General features: G+C 38.3%; 1 protein-coding gene across 1 annotated transcript in view; it reads right to left on the bottom strand.

The window, feature by feature from the left end:
• Nucleotides 1–23,766, bottom strand: part of DDX10 (DEAD-box helicase 10) — a 191,248-nt gene that overhangs the window by 7,006 nt on the left and 160,476 nt on the right. Inside the window, exon 18 of the mRNA XM_085309102.1 lies at nucleotides 8,323–8,456. Within this exon, the coding sequence (XP_085165228.1) occupies nucleotides 8,323–8,456 (134 nt within the window). The remainder of the gene's footprint in view (nucleotides 1–8,322; nucleotides 8,457–23,766) is intronic.

Below are 23,766 nucleotides of genomic sequence, written 5' to 3'. Positions count from 1 at the left end.
ACACAACGTCCACTGCTCTCCCCTCATCTACCCAGTCAGTCATKCCATCAGAGAAGGCTATCAGATTGGTTAAGCAGGATTTCCCCTTGGTGAATCCAGGCTGRCTACTCCTGATCACCTTCTTCTCCTCCATATGCCTGGAGATGACATCCAGAAKGAGCTGTTCCATSMCCTTTSCAGGGATGGAGGTGAGGCTGACCAGCCTAGAGTTGCCTGGGTCCTCCTTCTTGCCCTTTTTTTGAAGACTGGGGTGGTATTGGCTTTCTTGCATTCCTCAGGTACCTYTCCAGTTCTCCAGGACCYTTCAAAGATGATGGAGAKYGGCCTGGCAACAACACCCGCCAGCTCCCTCAGTACCCGTGGGTGCATCCCATCTGGGCCGATGGATTTGTGGATGTCTAGCCTGCCCAGAAGGTCTCTGTATATATCCTTTTAAAAAACAATCAAGTAACTTCTCAAAGTCCTCTCAGATAAACCAAAAAGATCACAGTTTAAAATTTACTATGAGGGAAGGCTTTCAGATCTCATACATTATTTTCTTGAGCTTTTTCTCCATTTTGCAACATTCTTTTAAAACTAAGAACACCTCAAATAGCTGCAGTTTCCCAGCAAAGATCTAATTTTCTCTACTTAGTCTCAGTAAGAAAAAGCCATTGGCTGCATACACAATTTTTGCTTGTCTTCTCTTTTCCTTCAAACCTTTCCTTGTTCTAATATTCTTTTGGACATTTCATTTTCCTCTCACCTTTTAGAGCAATTACTTTGTATTCTCTATCTCTGCACATTTTAACACACAATAAAGGTCAAATACTGTATTCTGAAAAATCCTGCAATACCTGTTCTAAACAGTTATTGTTTCTTCTTTGGTTGTATTAGACATATTACTTATAGCCAGCATGCAGTCTCCGCATGCAATAGGAAAATGCTTGCTCTTAATGGAGCTGTTGAACACTCTTCTAGCTGATAAGTAGGTTATGTAAAACTTGTTTAGACAGYGTAAACATTTACATTAAGTCTCTTTCTCAAAAAAAAWTTTGARAAAATCAGAATACTCTATATGCAACAGGAAGAATAATAATGTACCTTTTTCTGACTGAGGATACGATCACATTACACTTTTTTTTTAAGGCAATTCATAAAATCCATTCCCTAATCAATCACTCAGCTGTCAATAATATAGCTGATATAAAAATATATACATTGTAAAGTCTAAAGCATGCAAAAAGGGTTCCTGGAAAGATCCCTAACACTAAAGGAAAGCTTGATAAAACAGATGAACCTTGGGTGAAAGTGAGTGAGTGTACATGTGCACGTGTGTGTGTATATATACATACATATACATATATATATATATATATATATATATATATATGTATGTGCCAGCTGCATCAGGAATCAAGTAGGACGTAGAAGGTCAATATCAGCATCCAGGTTTAACATATTAAAGAAGGTGTAAGAAACTGCAATTTATCCAGAATTTTCAAGAATAAAGAAAGCTACATAACACAGCAGGGTGACTGCTGACCTGCATGCCTTTCAGCTGGATCAGGCCATAAAATCGCAAAATCATAACAGAACTAAGGTATTTCTCCTTTCCCCTCGAGACCAAGATCTTTTCCATGCAGATCTAAAAGCTAATATAATCAGTCATACCTAATAAAGGTTTAAAGAAGGACAACGACAAGGCCAATCAGAACTTTGTTCTTCCTCAACAGTTTTATTTAAAGAGGTTGAAGGATTAGAAATACCAGAAATTCAATTTGCCTGCAAAATGAATATTTAGAAAAAATAGCTGCTTCTCTTTCACCCTCTTCAATACACTTRAATTTTTCACCTCATTAACAATTTACATTGATAGTCTTAAACCAAATATGATGAATGTTGCAAGATATACAAAAATTAATCTCATATTACATGCTTGGAGTCATTAATTACTCAGCTTGTAGAGGTACGGCTGGAAGGGAATTTTATTCAAAAGCAAATTTAGCTCATGGTTTGTACAGCTCCCCCAGTTTAAAATAATACTAATGAGAAGAGAAACAGATGAACAACTTTTTTGACTTCTGAAACCATGGACAGATGGTCTTCTTTTAAAGATTGTTAAAGGATGATGCCCTAGGTCTCACACACATACTTTGAATTAGCCCTTTTGGAAGCTTTTCTTCCTTTAAAGCAAGTAGCACCTGGTGCAGCCCAAAGTATTTCCATTTTTTTCTAACACTCTGAGAAAAATCTCAGCATGTTGAAAATATGAAAAAGAATAGAGTTGTATTTTCTAATTTCAAGGACTAATTCCATTGTATGCAACTCTCAGCTGATTTGTTTTTGATAAAATTATTACCTCAATATTTCGCAGCCCCTACAGTGACTCGCTATATAATTCAGTGACTGAATTAAGGGGGATGTTTGAGGCAGTAGCGTCGATTTAACAGAATCCCCTCCTCCCCACTGATACCAAGATTTCTTGCCCGATCTCTTATTCTTCTYGTCCCAGCAGACCCCCATCCTCCTCCTGCCTCCCTCTGTGCACACATCCCTCCTACCTCCTTCCTCCCCCGCACTAATGCTGCCTCTCCAGGGGCTCGTGCTCTCCAGCCACCACTCTGCGTTACCCCCAGGCTGATTGGTCATTCCAATTCATTTTGTTTTCTTGATCTCTTTTTCTAGCTCTGAATTAATTTCCTTCACTCCAGCTTCTCCGTTCACTTGTGACTGCTTCCACAAAAGGCTCCAAACACATGCGCAGACCTAAGCCTAGAGCTTCGGGGCCCCYTCCGAGGTCTCAGGACATACCTACGCTTTGCAGTAGATAGCATGGCAGGAGTTATTTCAGCCAGCTCAGAAYGAACCAGTGTTTATATGGAGGAGTRCAGACCCTAAYGCAATCGTGGGAGCTGCACAGCTGTATTAGCACAGTGCTGCCCTGGTCTAATCAGAGTCCAAGCCGACAATATCTTTACTGGCAGAGAGAAAAGGAACAGGGTCCAAATCTAGCTCCAAAGGCTAACATAGCTCCTATGCATATTGCTGAACKTTTTTACACAGCTAAATAAAGTGTAGCTTCATCACTTTTGCCTACCTGGAACAGTCTTTTGCCAGTCCTGCCCCGAAATACACTGGGACATTGCCTGGGAGAGCACTCTGGCACAGTCCAAAACCACACCAAGGAGTATGCTGACAGTTAGGAACAGCACTCATGTGCCAGTGCTTAAGGCTGCATCCTGGTCTCATTTAATTAACCTGTAAGGATATGACTGCTATTTTCTGAGCAGGCTCAGGTCAGCACTAAATTGAGTGCAACAAGCTGCCCTGCACATGAGAGCCCTCCACAGCTCTCAGGCTGACACAGCTTACTCAGGCACTCCTAGAAATCTAATTTTGTCCTAGACTTTGCCAGCTCCAAATCCATCTTTCAGCACCTGTTCACTCCCCGCTGTTCTCTGCTCCTGCCCTAGGAGCATCCCATACTTTTCCAGTCTCCTCCTCTTTTCGCATAMCTGCCTTGCCTGTTCTTTCCACTTCTGGGTTTTAATTATCATCCTTACCACTGACCTAGAAATCCATTCCTGATCTGTCTCCCACCATAACAACTGTATCCAGTCTCCCTGCTATCAGCTTCTGGATTTCTCTGTCGATAATAAACTCACAGTAGTGTTAGATGCAGTCATTAACCCATCGGAGCCTAAACTCATGTGGCCTCTTCCTCCAGAGAATACTGAAAGTCCTATTTGGCCAGCCTGCTCAAAACTGGTTTTTGTATCATTTTGCTAACTTCAATTCAGGTTAAATGCTGAAGAGGATTTTGAAGCAATCTGACTTGCACTCAAAATGTCAGTGCTCTTGCCTTCTTCAAAAAGGCTAAAAACACGTGCTATTCGTTCTAGTCCTGCAGTACGCCCAGGCAAGACTTAAAAGCAGAARAGGAGTCTGTTGGAATTTGTAAAGACGGAAAAATGCACAAAACCTTTTAAAATCCCTAAGCACCTTCCTTGTTACTAAAAATTCAACTAAAAGCCTGGGCAGACAACTGAGACCAACACGGCATCCTGAAGTTGCTGGGCTCTGACTACGAAGACTCAAGTGACAGCATTCTTGAGACATTTGCTACTGTAGAAATGCCTTGCTGCTACCCAGGGAAAGCTTAAACCCCAAAACTCACAACAAAAAGGCAGCCTAAGCAAACTGTAACCCCATAGCACAGAACTGACCCAACAGGTTTACACAGAAACACTTTACTCAAGGTAGCAAAAACAAGCTAAGCAACTTTGCAGTCAGAAAAATGACAGCTAAAAAACTTAATTTTATAAGTCAGCAGGGTTTTCATGGTATRAATGTACTAATATTACTAATATTGTGAGTGAAAATCAGGAAAAAATTTATGCTGTACCAATTTCTTTGCAAGACCACCTTTCAAAAACTGAATAATGCTGAGACTTGAAATAATTGCCCACTACATTTTCAAACATCAAAAATCTTAAATCTGTCTACGATCTTAGAGGAATTATAATAGAAAACATATTTTCATAGAATGGTAAGGTTGGAAGGGACCTCTGGAGATCATCTAGTCCAACCTTCAGCATAGCCCATATGGGGATTGAACCCGTGACCTTTGTATTAGCAGTACCACACTCTAACCAACTGAGCTAAACTATGTGCCTTGGCTTCTCAGATTCGGGATCTGAAATACAATTTTTAGACAAATTAGTTTCCACACATGACTATGTTCCAAAGATCTATCCTTTAAAATTAATGATCCTTTGCAAAGCTCAAATCAAAGTTCCTAATTCGAAAAAAAAAAAATCATAACCAAAACCCTTCTGAGATTTAAGTTGCATTTCCAATACACAGATACAATATAGACAGACAGTATTGCAGCATGAAATCGTACTTTGTTCCAAARTCACTTGCAAACATAGTCAAAACAACATATTTAAAGTGCACTTACTAAATTAAAATGTACTGTTTAAGATAAAACTAACTTACTACACATCTGAAAAGCCCTAATACATGGCAGGAAAAAATGTGTATCTCAAGATGGAATATATATACAGTTTATTTTTTCAGTTTGAATTTACTCTCTAGCCCAAATTACATTCAAGACTAATCTCTTGGAGGTAAGTAACCAAAATACTGCAAGCAGTGAAGCCTCCAAGAAAACATTCACTGAAAAGGCAATTAAAATGAGAACAAAACCAATAAAATAGAAAACCAAAAAGAACTAAAGTGTGTCTGCATGGCTTAAGTTTACATCAGTAAACGTGGCATACTGAAAAACAGAAGTCTGTTCCCACCTGTGATCTGCTGTGGTTGTAAAGGGAACACCGTGTGTTTAGCGGACAGAGCTCACGATAAGCCCGCAGGGGACCTGCATTTATTCCTGGACCCTGCCTATAAAAATCTTAACAACCTCCTTTGTAAGGTGCTTTGAGATTTGCTGATGAAAATACTTTATCAGAACTTATTACTATTAAACTCATGTTTTCCTGTTAAATCTGAATTTTCTTTTCCATCCGACTTCACAGGAAGGGGAGGTAACCAAAGCCTTAGTCCTTCTGGGAGCCTTAACTTGCAGTGAGAGCTGCCACACTGACCCCAGGGGACAGATCAGCTACTTGCGCCAAAAAATCTACACGGATTAACACTGCCAAAAATCTGTCCAATTCAATCAACTTTTATTCTTAAAGCTTAGCAAATCTTGAGTCCAGCTGACATTTTAGGGGAAATAATTACATAAAAAGTGATGTCTGATTGCACTTAAAAAAAAAAAAGAAAAAGAAAAAAAAAAAGAAAGGCAGAGGTGATCTCCCTCAGATTAATGGTTATTTCAATGACACTGGAAGTAAACCAGACAAAGCCAAAAATTTTAAATTGACTGTCCCCCTACTGTTTTCAAAATACTGGCTAACCAGTTATGCTAGAAACCATCGTATTGTCAAGACAGTTTTTCCTAGCTAAGGCTACAATTTAAAACAATGCTGAAACTTGTTTAAGAAATGTGCTACTAAAATACTACTTTTTTCTTAGTCTTAGTAGTAATTAGGAAATGCCTGAGGTAACTAAACATTTAACAGTCCTATGACAACAGATTTCCTACACTCTGTTGCTGGTGACTCCTTCCCACCAGCTTACCAGTATTCCAGGAATCCTTTCCTGCAAAGTGATATACTARTAAATGAGACAASTGGTTCTGAGAGTCCATCCACCTAYCTCAGCTTTACTTCAGACTTTCTCGGCAAACCCTTGGGTTTAGTCCTTCCAAGAAACAGACTGCAAATTACATCATCTGTTCATCTCTAGATGCCCTCTCTTCTCGTTCACCTACAGCAAAGCATTACTGCAGAGCTCAGCTCAGGTTTCACCCTCCCACGAGCAAAATGCAAGAACCTGTACTGCTACAGTCCTAGACGGACAAGCGTTAGCATCCTGAGATACTTCTCCTGGCGCCTTCATTAAGGATTCTGCATAAATCAGAATTCCAAAAAATCAAATTTCTGCTGGTTCTCACCCCAAAGGCAGCATCTGAACAAACAAACAGACATGGTCCCTTCCAATAAGATAAAGTTTTATAGCATCTCCAACTCTGAAATCCCTGCGTTATAYGCAGGTTTTACTCATCACAACCTCATATATTAAAAAGACAACATTAACCATATTACTGATGTTATCTAGSAGAAGCCGAGAATAAAACTTCATCATATTAACCTTATTCCACTCCAAGCAATATAAAAATACCACTAGAGAGTGCATTTATCAAGTATAGACAGAGAGATTAGAACTCCAGTAACACAAAAAAAGCAAACAGCAAATCATCTTATGAAACCCTCATCAATAAATACTGAATCTTAACTTCATTAACATTGTTACTTTGCTTCCCCCATTAAAAGCTAATGGACACRCTCAAGCTGTCATAAATACAGCAGGAACTGGAAGAATCATGTTATACGATTGTGGATCTCTTTCTGCGCTTCTTTTTTATTAGTATTTATTTATTTATTTCATGTTGTGCACTCAGTTTTTACCTTCATTTTACTCTCATAGGAGTAGAGATACTCAACCAGCTCAGGGAAGTGAAAACAGAGGAAACAAATTCAGTCACAATTACCCTCCTGCTCCCCCTGGCACTAAGAAGAGGCAATTTAGCGCAGCTCAGAAAAGGCAATGTATTTCCTCAGCCTTGTCGGTTCTGCTGACAAGCACATTGAGGACTGGGCTGGAGGGGACACAGTCACCAGCTTCTTTACTCAGGGTTATCCAGAGCTTAAATCCATGTCGCAACACTCAGCCCCAGGTAGTGCCCCTACAACATGCAGTCACATCCCAGCTAATGACAATCTAGCCACTAAGACTTAGCTGATCAGACCTGAAAAGCAAGAGATCCTTATAGACTAGACCTCTAGAAGAGGGCAAAATAAAGATTTATACTCCCTTTTAACAGCACTAAGTGCCAGTATCTGTTTCCAGATCTGTTACACAACAGGCTGCTTATCAGAAACACATGGATAGCCTTCTTGTCGCTGTGAAGCGAATAACCACCACCACATAGGACTTCACCTGGTGTCCTCTCACATTCCTGCAGTACGTGTTTAAGAAACACAGTATGTTGCCATCAGCTGCAGATCCTCATCCTCACCCTGTGCTCTTCTGTTATATGACAGGATACAAAATCTCCTCTTTTAAATAATTAAAAATACTGTTTTAAATTACAATAAAAAGCTTAGCATTGTTAATTTTATTATATATGTGCTTCTAACTCGGATTCCACTCCATTTGGGGTGTTGAAGAACCTGAACAACACTGAATCGTACAGCTTATCATGTTTCATCCGCCACAAATTCATTTAATATAGTGCAGTTACAGAGGACTCATCCAAATCTTTAATATCTTCCTTTCAAACAAAATCTGTAATGTGACAGTAGAGAAATGTATTTCTGAAACAAATGAAACCCTTAGGGAATTAGTCAAGGCTTTTACATGCAGAATATTCTCATTGAGATACCTTCAACAGTGACTCAAAAATCTTGCTAATACATCTTCACTAAAGAAAATAATATCCTTAGCACAGATTTCTGTTCAGCACCTAGYCTGCAAACAAACTCTAAATATTAAACCCTTGGAGCAAGAAGACAACTGTAATGAATGTGCAAAATGTGTTTTGATAAAACAAGCATACTAACAGCTATAGTTCCTGTCCTTCCTTTAACAAGAGCTCAACTAGACCTCTTCCAGGGATAACCTCCGGAGATGTAAGAGGATAGAAAAGAAATATAGCTTGATATGACACGGAGAAAAAAAAAAAAAAAAAAAAAAAAAGCAAAAGCATACCTATAGCTGTCTTCGCTTTCTGAATCACGCTCTTGGTCAGAATCTTTGTATTTATCAGGATCTGGAAGAGTACTTGGATCAAATTCTTCTTCACTTCCACTGTGACCAAGGAAGGCCACTGTTTCCACTCCATCCTGTAATGTGACAAATGGAGAGTTACCAGACAAATACACAAGTCCACGTTACTGCCCACAACCCCATTAACAGGGGTGCCATCACCAAAACACCCTTGAAGAAAGCTCACAGACGTGCATTCAGATACTACTTTCCCAATCTTATCAACTTATATCTACCAAAGCTAAAAATGATTTTGGCAGTAACTAATCAATAGCCACCTGAGAGAAAGCACTCAAGTAGTATGAAACTTTACTGTTCCCCAGAAACGTGCTGGCAAAAAGAGATAAGCCTGAAGATACACTAATTCCCTGTGTGGTGTACTTCACAAAATACTCTGATTTAAAACTCGGTCAGGTTTCCTTGCAGTTAAAAAAACACTGCTTAAGCTGAATTAACTGTTCTAAGGGAGTTTTGACCATCCACCACGGGTGATGCATGTTCTTTAGGCCTCCTCCAAGAACTCATCTCTTCTCTCCAGAGCTCCCCATCCCTCAGCACRTCTTGGAAAGGCTCCTGGAGCTGGCACATTTCACCAGGAGTGCTGGAATGCCTCACTAATTCCCTAACAAAGAGCGCAAGGAAGATACTTCTCCATAAAGGTCTGGATAATACAATAAGGCCAACTGCTTTTGCAGTGCTGAACTAATAGCAATGTTTCTGCAGATGTTACTCTTGCTAACAGGCACAAAGGAAGCAGACAGACTGAACAGCACATGCAATCGTGTGGGTACACAAAGGGAAAAAAAAACAAACAAAAAGCTTACAGGCATTTCTAAGCACTACAAATCTTAGATCCATGCATTTTATATGGAAAAGAAAAACAAATGCAAAGAAACTTTAATTAAAGACATTGCTACCTTTTGTTTACATATCTAAACAACATACATATGGTTGAATTTCCAGAACAGTACCCATTTAAATAATTCATCATTCTACAAATAGCTTCACATCACTAATATTTCATTCTTCCTCTGTTCTTTCCTTTTCATCTATCTCCAGCCTAAGGCTCGAACAGTACACTGCAATTAGTACTGCACACAGTCTACCACAGTAAAAAAACCCTTTGTGCTTTCTCACACCAAAGGTCCCTTGTATGTTTAGATACACAGAGAGCAAGAGGCAAGAAGGTGTGGGGGGACAAGATTAGTCACCACTGCAGAGGGTCCCTCATGCTCATGCCACGCTCCTCCAGGAGCATTTCCACAGTGCCTTAGAAGGTCACAGAAGCAGCACACAGAAGAAGGGTGTAAAAGACAGATTTGCAATCACAAGGTAGAAGAAAAGGATACTAAGCATGCATTTTGTTCTTGATTATTTTGAAATAGTAGTAAACTAGTAAAGGATGTCTGGGTATACAAAAATCACTAAAAGCATCAGCAGCAGCACTGTAAGCTACCTAYGGTACTACAACCACTAACTGAAGAACATGTTGATTACCAGGAACTTCAGGTGCTCCTTCACCACAAAAATCACAAAAATAAAAAGTAGAGGAAAGCCATCTGGAGTTAGACACTATTTTCTAGTTTACAAAAACACTATTCTCTAGTTCATCTCAAAGCATTACTAACTCAGTAGAATACTATTTTGAAAGTTACCTTCTTGTTGATGATTTCCACATCTGAAAAGAATTCTATGTGAAATTGTAGTTGATTTACATTCTTTTAAACATTAAAGATTTGCTCTTTACTTGTCTCTCTCACTGCCTCTATTCTTTCAATACAACTGGCACATACTGACTATATACTTGAAATAAAGAGAAACAGCATTCAAAGCTATGGTCTGAAAGAAAATAGTGTTTAAAATGTGTGTGTTAGACTGTACTACAGAATGATGTGATACTAATATTTACTGACAGTCATTTCTGAAGACTTGGGCTATTCATTCATACCCTCAGTTACAGCAGTAAAATGTTGACATTGCACTGTCTCCTAAGTTTTTTCATTTACACACACACATGTAAGGCAATTAAACATACACTGACCAGAACTTAGCTTTTATTACACATTCATAGTCATTCTAGGAAATTTGCAGATCTCTGGTCAAGGCAATACCTGTAGTTAGGTAAATACTAAAACAAATAATTGGTAAAAATACCTCTTTAGTTCACCAGGAATCATGAGGTGGTATTCCTTTTAAGTATTGGTTGTTASATATTCATTAAAGTATTTGCAAGTCCCTGAAATTGTCAAAAACTTTAAAGTGAAYATTTATCATCCACAGTTGAACAATAAAAACTCATTATTTTTCACTCTTGCTTCAAGTTTATATCAGCCAGTCAGGAAGGAGAAATATTATGACTGAATTTCACACTACTCCCCAAAAGAACTGGAGCAAAAAAGTCAAAGACGTCACTCCATATAATAAACACTTGTAAAAATTCTTCACAGAAAACTCAGAAATAGGATACAATTTACAGAATCAGGACTGGCTCCTTCCTATGGCAATCACTACCAAAGAAGAGATTAACCGAAGAACAGATTTTGGCCTTCTGTAGCTGAAGTCTGAAGCAAGAGACAACGCTCTTCAGACAAGCGACCGCAAAGTTCTACCACGGAAGGAAACACGTTCACATACCAAATCAGGCCGGTCAGGAACGCAGGACGTGGTGCCRCTTATCTCACTGCTTTCATTCTGCCAAGGGGCAGAACAAGCTTCCTCTTTTATTACGGCCCGTGTATTTTGCGATCTAGCTCTAGCGCAGGCACTTTGCACGAAGACTTTCAGTTTGGATGCGGCACTGACGTGAAAACATTTCCGCACTCACACTGCATCCCTCCGAGACATAAGCGGATTCTCTCTATGCAAACTCAAAACTCCAGGAAAGTTCAGCAAAGCTGCCACGCTGGAGTGGTGGGAAAGCTTCCCGCCACCAGCTCTCCACACGGCACCGGCCCAGCAGTGATCACCTTCCCGATTTTAGATATTTCAGAAATGCACAGAAAAATGAGGCCAGCAGGGCAGGTTCCTCTACAGAGTTTCTGTCCTGCTTCAAGCCAGAATAACACGAGCTCAACTTCTGCTCATCTTTCTTACGAGTTTTAACGACAGCTTTCCTGCTTTCTAAAGAAGTCTGAACAGCTGATGTAGCTCAGGTGAACGTGTCAGGCAGGCTAACAGAAGCTTTAAATGAAAAAAACTGATGGATCTTTTTAAGTAGACAGACGCTCGAGGGACTACAATTTTCCAAATAGTGGAATGATGTCTCACTTCTACTAGGCATTAGACATTCAGGTGAAAAGTATCTATTATAGTGAGATAAAAAGGGAAGGCAAAAAAAAACATACCATGAAAGACTGTACATACATAAAAGATGTTGTATTTTACAGGATTTAATTAACAGAATCACATATAACATAGGCATTTAAATTACAGCTAATTTAATTTAATAGGTATTTGTTTTTTATCTGATAATATTTTCTTGAGTTGTACTTCCTATGTCCAAACCCTTAAGCAAGTCATCAGTTCCTAGCAAGCAGGTTRAAGGGAGAAAGAACTGTTTCAGCACTGTCAATTCTGCCCACAGTACTTTACGTAAAGCTCAGTTGTGGAATATTTCTGATCAATTAAAAGTCTGAGGTTTGTTTAGAAGTTGATAAGACTTTATTTGAGTCTGATAACAGTCAAGCTTATGAAATAATAAAACTTTCAGCTCCTTTTGAGATATGTCACTTTTAGCTTTTGATAATAATGCATGTGGCATCTCTTAGTAGGTGATAATGTTTTTGATTTTAACATTAAACAAAGGTAAGCTTTAAATAYTGTTAATAAGTTACTCCTTGTACGTACACAACTTTTTAAAATTTAGCATATTAAGGTTCACGTAAAAGGATACTTAAAAGTATAACWTTTCATAGTACAAGTATGAAAAGAATAGCTTTTTATAAACTGATGGCATTCCAAATTTTATCATTTTTTCTCTTTTTGACAATTATTTTTCACATAAAAGTGAGAGGTGTTTTGCACCATTTTTGTGATGGAACATATTCACGAAGAGAAACATGTTGGAGCATTTCCTCAAAGCCATCAGATGTTGAATTCACCTGATCTCCTGTGGAGGGGTCATAACCTGATCCCTTAATCCAGAGTACTTTGTCCCCAGCTGATACTTTGTTGCTCCGGTATATGGTCACCTACACTGCCCCATGGGAATACAGCTATTCTGGTGGTTCACAAACAGAAACACAGCCGTTCTTGTAGCTGAGATCCGATAGTKGCTTGGAAGAGCAAGCCTTAGACTGATACTGGATACCGACTGGGAGCCAGTGGAGCAAACTGAGTGCAGATCTGATGAACAAGGAGCTGCCTAAACCACACACAAACTGGGCAACCACACTGCATACTATCTAAAGCTCATCAAKAGCCTTCAAATCCAGCTCCACCTAATCTGAATTAACAGTCCTGCCTGGAGGTGACAAACACATACAGCATCATTCCACCGAGGCAAGGATCTAGCTAAGATCATTTTTTCTCGTAAGTCCAAAGGAGAAAGGCTACCCTTCTAAGATGCATGCAGTGACGTTTAATGCTGGTCTTCCTGAACTGTGACCAAGTCACGTGAGTTTTCTCCCCATTGCCTTTTAACCTTTGTCATCTGCATCAAAATCATCTTGAACATTAATTCTAACAAGTGACAGCCACTTCCTTTTTGGAATTGGTCTTCTCTCTTCCTTCTAGGCTTGTTTCTTCTTATTGGTAGGTAGTAAGAGGAAGCAGTGTACAAAAGGGTAGGAAGAGCAGTGGACATTTGTTGTTGCAGGACTTACTAACATAATAAATAAACATAATAAATGCATGTAGAGAAAGATTTTATCGTGCCTAACACTTTATTTGTGACCTATGCAATGGTAAATTTTAATCTAAAAAGATCTCTCTGCAAAAGAGATTCCCATGAACGAAGAGCCATTCTGAAGACATAAACAGTATTACTAACTTAATTATTATATACCTGTATCTTACAGCCAGTGCAATCAGTACAATGTAGTTTGAAATAATTATTTTAAATCAGGTACACAGGATTTTAAAGTCTTCAGTGAAAAGGTATTTAAAGAAGCAGAGCATTAGAAATCTGACTGGGATAGAASGTGGTTTAAGCTTTCATTTGCAGAGGCTGTAGAGTATCCAATTATTGGAGGACATAGGAAAGTGCACTCTTACTTTAGGCCGAGCTCTCTACTGCCACAAGCAACCACACCATTCGATCAATCACCCTCATGCTTTTATTGAACTGCATCTCAGAACCAGTTAGTTTTCTTCCATCACTCACATGCGAATGCTTTCAAAAAGTCAGTTATACAGTGATTAGAAATCCCTTTTGAATTTTAAGCCTGCTTTGGCTCATACTTAGCTTATACYCATTTGTTCTTCAGCCAAAAATACAAGGTGAAGCTCCTGGAGAGTTCCACCCTATATTTTCACTGATCGAGAAGGATTTGAGAGTGCACTTCCATATTATAAAAATGGTGTGGATTAGGATGGGACTTTCAAAATCTCCCTCAGCAACAATTTATAATTTGCTGTACTTGCAATTACAAACTCTTGTGAACCTCAAGATCAAATTCTGAGAATTTCTGAGAAAACTACCACAGACTTTTTCCCCAGCTTATTTGTTCTTATCGGCATTGAATTTGTAATGGCTACATCTCATAATTAGACCTAATGCTTTAAATTCTTTACTTTACTCCTAAAAGCCCTACATGGGATACTTATTGTAAATACAAGATGTCTTAAATGGTTACTGGCTACAATTGTCAACGCAATTACAATAGAAGGGCAGACTAATGCAATTCTCATGTTAAAAGTCAGGAAAAATAGTTATACTGTTAACATAAACATAACTCATGTTACAGATGTGAAAATACAACTTAAACAAGAGAAAATGAAGGTAGCATTGGAAGTAAAATACAGAATAGAATATATAAAAATTTGACAAACAAAAGGGCTTATCCTACTGCATAAAATAGCCTTGATTTTAGAGAGGGATAGTTTACAGATTTACACAGAAGTGTAAATTAATAATCCCAGTGTAACAAAATAAGAACACAGCTACACAGCTGCTTTATTTGCCATAAAGGATTAAGCCTAGGAAGTTTAGTACCATAAGCAGATCTCTGGCATCTGAGCTAATAGAGTAAAAGCTTAATCTCTGGAAAAGTACAAGAGCTCCAGTATCTGGACACAGAAGCTACCATGCATACCAAATCACTATCTGAATAAAAATGATTCAAAACATTTAACAAACGCAAAAGCTCCAAAATGGAAGAGTCCAAACAATTTTTAATCTGAAATCTTTCTAATACTGGATTGTCAAGTATTATTTTGTTTGCAAGGGAGCAAGTACTACAGGATCTTTTTTTTCTTTTTTTCTCCTGTCCCTTATAAAAAAATAAGTAAAARGACCTGGGAGAATCAAACATGTCAAAAACGTGCCCAAAAGTCTAAGGGCCACTCACAAAAAATAAAAAATGACATCCTGGAACACTGTTTTTAAATTTATATTCTACCCATGTAATCCTTGAACTGTCTCTTTACATTCCCCTCCTCTCTCTTTCTCTTTACTTTTAGGTTCACAGCAGTCACGGCTGTCAGCCCAAATACAGAAAGTAATTCTCCAAAGTACTCTCCGTGTTCAAACATTCAGCACATCAGTCGTCTCCAGGGAACCTCTACACRTGCCCACTGGGACAGTCCCTACAGGAGAGAATTTTCTTTGTATCACTTTACGGTGCTTTTGAAGGAGACAGAAGAAACTGCATTCTGCCCCGCTACGCAGCAGAAGTACCCTCTGRCCAGGACTACACGGTACAGATTGAAAGCAAAGATCATCATTTGTGTAGCAGCTGGTATATTTTTCTCGAATGAACAGATCAGCAGCAGCATTTAACACAAAATAATCAAAACAGAAACCCTGTAAGTCACGTAATTCTTTAAAACTAGTTAGTTCTGCTCTTTTTCTTGAAACAACTGATTTGTATTCAGTGAATGACAGAAAGAGCAATACTGGCACCATCCACTGTATAACGTTTCCCGTGATGTTAAGACTTCGTATTTTCACTGTACTGGGCAAGTCATGTACTCTAAACACTGGGTGAAATATGTATGTAAAGGAGCATGTTTACAAGGAGCAAAAATATGAATTAAATGAATTCCCTACATTTACTTGAAATACTGCAATTTATTTCAGCTGCTACTGGTATTTCTACACACAAAACTTAGAAAAAGAAACATAATAAGAAGTATTGCTGCTCGTGGTCCTGACTGAATTGGGCGCTGCRGGAATGAGAAGCAAGCCTGCATTCATCAGGACCCATTCAGCAGCAGCAACAGTTTCCTGACTGTAAATAAGTAAGATACTGCCTAACTGAGGCTTATTCACCTGTGAAAAGCTGCACATTTGAGAGTCATTTATTATTAATTGTTTTGTTGTAGAATCCAAGTTCCCAAACCACGGATCCCGTTCTATTTTGTGTTGTAAAACACAAAATGTGCAAAAAAAATATGTAAAAAATAAAAAATAAAAATAAAACAGTTCCAGGCCTAAAGAGCGTCTGGGTTACCTAGCAGGCTAGTGAGACTAGACGAACACAGCCCGAGAAGTACACGGAGGGGAGCTGCACAGCACATCGGGCAGCCTGCCTTTCCTATTCCCACGAGCGTCCTTGCAAGGGGATCCTGAACGGAGAACTGGGAAAAGCTTCCAGGCAGCCCGGCAGCCATCCACGGGCAGCTTTTGTTAAGCGAGAGGAAAACCCGAGACAAGAAGAAAAAAAAAACAGAGTTTGAAAAGTGAGCGAGCGGGTGATAAGGGGTGAGAACTAAACTCTTGACACCAGCCGAGTGCTGACAGGCCATGAAGGATGCTGAGCGTTAGGGGCCCATAGAGAGACCCAGAGAGCGGTAACTCCGCAGCAGCATTTTGAATACATATGAATGGAGCAAAATGGCATTCACAAAGGAAGGTGGAAAGGACGCCGCAGAAGTCGACACAGAAAATGACAACATCCCTTGATGACAGTTTTATCCATGTGATTGAAAAGGACAGTCATGCCTTAGAAATGTCAAATGGGAAGAAAAAGAAAGATATACATGAGGCAAGATCTTTTAGATCTACTAATTGAAAGAAACACAATTTTCCCATCTAAAATTTTTTTAAAAGGCAACTTGAAAGCAAAATACAAGTTAAAAATAATTGCTGAGAGTTACTGTTGTTCAGGGAATTCGAGATAAATGAAATAGCATGTGTGCAATAGAGCCTGGCACATTATTAAGGTACAGGGAGAAGCAACATAATGATTCTCTTTTGGGAAAGAGATAGAGATCATGTAATTTATCATCTGTGGAAAATAAAGGGACAAAAGGGCGATTAAGAAACATTTAGATATGCAGTGATCAAAGACAATACTAAAGGCTTAAGTGAGAGACAGTGATGATACCCACAATGAGCAAGAAAGAAGATACCAGAGAAGGTATAATTTTTTCTTGAGAATTGCCTAAYCCATGAAACATCAGAGAAATGGGCTAAGATTTTAATATCGACATAAAAATAGAGCTGGAGTAGAGAGATAGAACTGCAACTCATTAGCACAGAAATTAATTTGTGTTCAAGGATGAGATTTCTCCATTGATATGGAGGAGAGGGAAAAAAGGAAAAGGCAAGGAGGCTGAAGATTATGATATTCCTGCAATTCTGAAGGAGAAATTACTAAAGATGATAAAGACCAAAAGTTAGAGTAGACACACATAACTGCCACCGGTGCAGATACCATGGAGAGGCCAAGTGAACAGCCAGTGAGTAAGAAGAAGCCTGATTAACATCAGGGCTCTCAGTGAGCAGGATCCATGGAAGAGTGCAAAAACGTTCGAAACAATGCAGCGAGGGGGAAAAAAAAAGCAAAACTCTAGACAACTTTCCATCAAAAGKCCAAGCATCTGCCCAACCATATTTATCAGTGGTGCCCATACGCAATGAACCATTAAGGAAATCACATCATATTGCATCTAACAAAAGTCTTCTRGTTTTTGTACCATTAAAATATTTTAATGTATTTCCAGTGATTAACAACTTCAGTTTCCAGTATTTGAAACAGAAGCAGTAAAGAAATATTAAGAGGAGAAAATCTGGCACTCATCTGAATATGTAATTTGCATATAAYAGATTTCTGACCAATTTTTCTCCACCCCCCAAAATGCCCCTAACCAGTACTTGCAGCAAATCAGTCTCAAACATGTTACAGATATTGAAACCATCTTTACAAATTTTAACCTAGGAAATTGCCATTTTCAGCTAGGGACGTATTATGCCTCTCACTTGCTCATTCACTTGCCTGTTCATTTCAGCAACATCTGAAAAATCTTTATATTGCATAAATAATGTATTATATCCATAACAGCAGGATATAGTACACTGCATGATTGATTACCTTGGCATTTAGCTCTTGTGAGAATAGCTATTGTGAAACATAGCTGTATTGAATGCCCAGAAAATTACATTTTGGTAAAACTGTCTGAGTGATCAAACTTAGGTACRGTTAGACAAAATGTTATTAACTTTGCACAGACAGGTACTAACTTTACTGTTCAATACTGTACCAAAACAATGCCACTTTGCATTTGTTTCTTGAGAACTTAGAGACAGTAAAAATAAGGTGGACCAATTTAAATTAGTGATTAAAATCTCTAATTATAATCATGATTAAAATCAGCAAACATTTAATTCACACTTTAAGTAACCCACATAAGGGAAGTAAGGCTATTTTTTACTGGCTTTTATACAGATTTTGATATTATTTTAAGCTACCTCACATTTATTTAAGTAATTTTATAGCTTAATACAAATCTATTTAAAGTTTCAGTATTTCCTTTTCCATTTTGTTAGCAAATTGTAAATCTGCCATTGCTTATTTATTAAATGATTAATTTTTTAATCCTGGTTAGTGTCAAGTTGACTTTTATTCCATCTGAGACTGAAACAGATTTCAAGTCAAACTTTCGTTATAATATATATATATATATATATATCATGTATATCATCTTAAAAGTGTTATTAAAATGATTAATACAAAAAAATAGAACCATCGTAAATATAACAGATGCACAGAAAAAAAAAATAGATTTATCCAAACAGGTTCTGTACTTTAAACTAACATTTAYTAAGGTATACATTCTCTGGTGTTAACTAATAACTTTTATGGCCTCTGAGCACTCCATGTTACAAGATTTTGGTATAGCTAATATTCTCAGACCTAATTTCTCTTCACCGAATGAAGAAAGCAAGGATAAACAATGATTTCCAATTCTTCAACTTCTAATACAGTTTTCAACTTCAAATTAACTATACATTGAATTGAACCAATCAAATACATTTAAATTTTAAATATGACCGTTACTTCTGACTGTTGAAAGGAAGCTATTGCTATGAAAACACAATTTTGGAACAGTTCTCTAAATCATGGAACTTAATCAACAACTACGTTTAYTGCTTAAATTGTTTATTTTTACATTATTTTAGTAGATTCTGGGTAGATCGTTCCTTATTACTTTTATTTTACCTAATATTTTAAGTTCTCATGAAGAAAGAAACGTATTTAACTTAAATTGTGTATTTAAAGAACTGTTTTGATCTTTTTACTAAGCTGTTACTTTCATCTACCATGTTCCTAGTAAGTGTAAGACACAATTTGGGCTTGATGGCAYTTTTTTTCCAAACCTTCTTCCCCCAAATACTTGCAACATGCATACAAAATGTCAAGGGGAGCAAGAGCAAGATGGGTAAATGTTAATCTCATTTATTTAAAAATAAACCATAGCATGTTTAGAAAGCTGTCACAAAAAGTAATTTTATCCTAACTTCACCRCTCATTTTGAACTCCAGTGCAAACAGCTGATTTGCTCTGCTGACTTGGTGTTATACAATCTGCTTGCAACCATACTTTGCTGCACATTTCAGTAAATATTGAAAATAGAAACAGCTAACTGAAAACAAGATCTATTGGTCTGGATGTAGCCATATTGTAAGTTCTTATTAATTTGCTGGCCACAACAGATACAAAAGCATGTATTTAGAGCACCCTAATGGGACTCCACCAGAAACAGAATGTAGTATGGACCCATGGCATAACACGATGGAAACTACTGCCCTTACCAGAAATACATACAACCCACTAAATAAAAATAAAAACACATATCTGACTGCCACAATATGCTATATATATCGGTTATTCTGCAAAATCTAAGCTCTAACTCCTCCCTATGGCATCATCTTCCAAAATCTTTGCTTATTTTAAATTAATAAAATTAATTAACTCTATACTTCAGATTTGCCATAAGAAGTTCAAAGACATGAACTAGGTAAATTGATGTAGCAGTAACTTCCTGGGACTGACAGCAACGGGATGCAGACCACACCACTAATCTCAGCACGCTGGTAATTCCAGACCCACACACAGCTACTGCCGAATGCTCACTCACAGCAGTTCCCACAAATCAGCCAGGGAATGGACTTGTTCCATAACCCGAACCATGTCTCATACCCTCCTTGACAGGGTATTTCCAGTGCTGCTACGGAGGCCTCTGACACACGCTGCAAAGCAAATGTGTCAACAGACAACCTATAAGATTTGCAGAATACCAGGGCTGGTGGTCACCTCCTCCATCCCCCTCCTCCTCAGGGAATAAGCTACAGCTAGAACATTCCTAGCCCAATATCTAAAGTCTTCGGTGATGAGGAAAGCACAGTCTCCTTATGTTGCTTATTTCAGTATTTAGTTCATCATACCCTTGGACCATTACTTCTAAAACCTGTACTGATCTTCCCTTTCACAAACCTGTTATTTTTGCCCCATAGCCAATGAGCTATCTATCTATCCTCAATTTCTCTTCTCTAGATCAGGCCTACAAACGTACAGTTCACAAGCCGGGACACAGTTGTCAAGGCAGCTCTTTTGGTCTGCTGAGAACGATGCACAGTTGTCCCATTCAGGGACGAGAAGGCCCTGCAAGACTACCTACTGGGCAGCTCACCAGGAAAGCACATTTGGCTCCTATTCAGTGGATAAACACCCTGTGGTGCCCAAGTCAACCAAGCAGCACACGCAACCTCTGCAGCCCTAGCAGGCTGCCTGGGCACGGGCACCAGCCTGTCTTCTCCACTTTGTGCTAGCGGAAAGCAGGAGGGACCTGGAAAGACAAAGAATGTGATGGGAGCGTACAGGGAGGAGCGCGGCAAAGCGGAAGACGAAGAAGCAAGCAAAGCATGAAAGCAGAGCRCGCGGGAGGAGAACGGCTGTAGGAAGGAGGATGGTGCAATATGCTGTGGGTTATTAACGGTCCTGGGCTATTAACTACTCATTTAAGCTGGGTACCCCTGCTTGAAGCAGAACTGTGCAGCTCCTTCAATCTTTGGGGAGCACTGAAAGCCTGGACACAGCATAAAATATGTAAAATACACAACAAATAATGGAGGAGACTCCATATTATTTGTTTYCATGCTGAACACATTCAAGTTATACAGTAACTTGAAACGAAACCTTCAYAGAAGTGTTTAGCTTCTGCGCCAGTACAGTTAAATCTGAGCACCCTGCAAGCAAATCTAAGACCAGTTTGCCAGGCAGCACTGACGGTCCCAGCTACGTCCCATCGCTAGGTACCAAACTCACAGGCGTACACCTCCACGGGCTGTGTTATACGTCCCCTTACTGAAGCACGTGTGCAATTTACTGCCTCTCTCTCTATAGGTCCCACTGAAGTAATTACGGGATTCAAATAATAGTCCACTCAATGCACTGGCTGCCAAGATGGCACTATAACCAGTAATTCCTGTTTCTAAGGCAAATCACTATTTCTTAAGCCAAGAAAAAATAACAATCATAACAACCATATCGGTTAAAAGGTTTTACCACTGCAGAAATAAACATTTAGAAATCTTTCCTGAACAGCCTAAGGCRGACACATAGGATTTACTATAGAGTCTTACTGGTATTTCCTTTAAATCCTTTCTTAAGTTAAATTTGTGTCTTAGACCCTACAAAACTGCAAAATGGATTTGTTAAAAAGGCAATTAGAAGACACTGATATTTACTGTTTTAATCTCAAAAATGATCTAAAATTAGTAACTATAAAATTTCCCATACATGAAAATTGCATTCAATTGCCACTTTCTCTCACACTTGTCATACAATTTCCTAGATATACACAATTTCTTAAACTCTTGAATTGTCTAATACCTAAAATTGCAGATGAAATGTTTTTTTTGCTTCAAAAACTTTTTCATCTGTTATGTTAAACAAATGAAAACCCTTTAAATATGACCTTGAAACAATCTTTAACATTAATACAATTTTAAAGACTTAGTATTATTTCTCCATTTGAGAAATGATGGAGTTAGGTGCCTGGCCCTCTTTATATAAAGCCCCACATCTTTGTAAATGGAATAGTTAATCTTGAAAATAATATTTTTGTTTTCTTCAGGACCACTATTCCTCAGAGTAGACAAGTTTAGAATTTCAGCTTTATAAAGTCACTAAAATCATTTCTTCCTCAGAAGAGCTACCTGATTATAAAATCAGGTTATGATTTGCTTGTATCTGCAAATCTATCTTTTCACACACATAACTTAAATGTATTAAGCTTCCTTTTCAAGTTCTTGCAGTTCCACAATATTTTTAGGATAAAATTTAATGACCTATATAAAATAAATAAATCATTTGTTATATCAAATTCTATTTGACATACAATATTAGCACAGAGAACATTTGCTAGAGGTACTGTTAAGTGAAAATCCTTACTATATTATGCATGACTCCCCAAAGCACTGAGTACATAATATCCATCATGAAATTCAGAATATATAAGTAAATTTAGAAAGACGTACATTCAGACCAGTGATCAGCATTCTGACATCTTCAGTTATGAGTTTAATTAAACTTATTTTTTATATTAAATCCATTTTTATTAAATAGGCAGAGAATCATGTTTTAACTTTTTAGTTATGCATATTGTATAAGAAGGTTATTTGTAAATGTCTTTTCTTAAAAAGATATCCTAATTCAAGTCATCTTTCCATAAGTTCTCTTTACAATTCTGGCAACACCAGTGAACATAATCTACTTCTCTGCAATCTTCAGCCATCTCACCAGCAATCTATTTCAACACAGATACCTCTGTATGCGAAGACAAGCTGATAAATGAGATGTTTGGATTAAACATAAAGTGGGTTATTTTTCTGATAGAGATAAATTATTTAAAAAACAAACAAACATACAAACAAGAGATTCCCAGGCACCTCAGATACACCAGAATAACCCTAGGATTCAAAAAATTCCCATTCTTTATTATCTTTTACCACTAAAGAGAATGAGACCTAATTCTCTCTCCATTTTCCACATGCTACATCACATTTCAGGAATCTTTATAATTTCCTGGTATTACAAATAAGGAATACAAAGATACATCTAGATGAAGGTCAGCCATAACTGCTTCAAATGTCTGCTTGCTCTCAGAAGTTGCGTCTTCCACAGCAGAGATGACAGACTCGCATGGAAAGCAGCTCTTTAAACCATCAATTACCCACTCAGCATACAAAAGCCAAATGCTTTGATTCTGGATTGTGTCACRGGGTTGTGCTGTAACCCGTGATGGGTTCAGGTTGACCTCAACCATCTCTATTGTGAAGGTGGAAACTCCACAAGAAAGGTGGCTTCCCCACCGCAGGAAGAAGCGATCGGTTCCTCCAGCTGACCCCACCAGTGTGTGCAGCTTTTCCTTCCCACCTTGCATTTTCTCTGATACCTTGTAGCTCTAAGAAGTCCTTTTGCTTAGCCCACCAGCATCACATCCATTTAAGCTACACAGTCAACTATATTTTACCCCGGTATYAAGCGTCCAAAGATGAAAACAGCCCCTAATTCCACAGAAGGTCCACAGTGAAGGGGTTTGCACGCAGTGCTGATTGAGCATTATATACAGTGTTWGCCTGTACACGGTCAGACACCCAAAGTTCTTCGCTAGACAAGAAAAGTTGTCAATGTCAGCTAAAAGCTAAAGCCAGGATCGTGGCCTCCGAGCACAGTGGCTCACTCGCCTAACAAAGAGCAGCCAAGAATTTAGCAAATCTCCCTCTAAAGTTTCCCTGGAAAATTAACAATTTCAACAACGAGTCTCAAGCAAGAAATGAAACCTGGATAACTAGCCCAGTGCATTACCAACAGCAAATAGTACCTCTGAAACAACAAATGAAGCCCAGCTTAAAGCAATCAACATTTTGAGCTTCAGGAAATCTATGAGAATKGKWWWMYYYKRMYKGGGGCACAGGAGTTCTTACCATTAYGGTGCTTT

Source organism: Rhea americana, unplaced genomic scaffold (genome assembly GCF_003343005.1).
Source record: "Rhea americana isolate MKP2758 unplaced genomic scaffold, rheAme1 scaffold_29, whole genome shotgun sequence".
NCBI lineage: Eukaryota > Metazoa > Chordata > Aves > Rheiformes > Rheidae > Rhea > Rhea americana.
The sequence above is the reverse complement of the archived record's forward strand: the minus strand, read 5'-3'. Positions and strand labels throughout refer to the sequence as shown.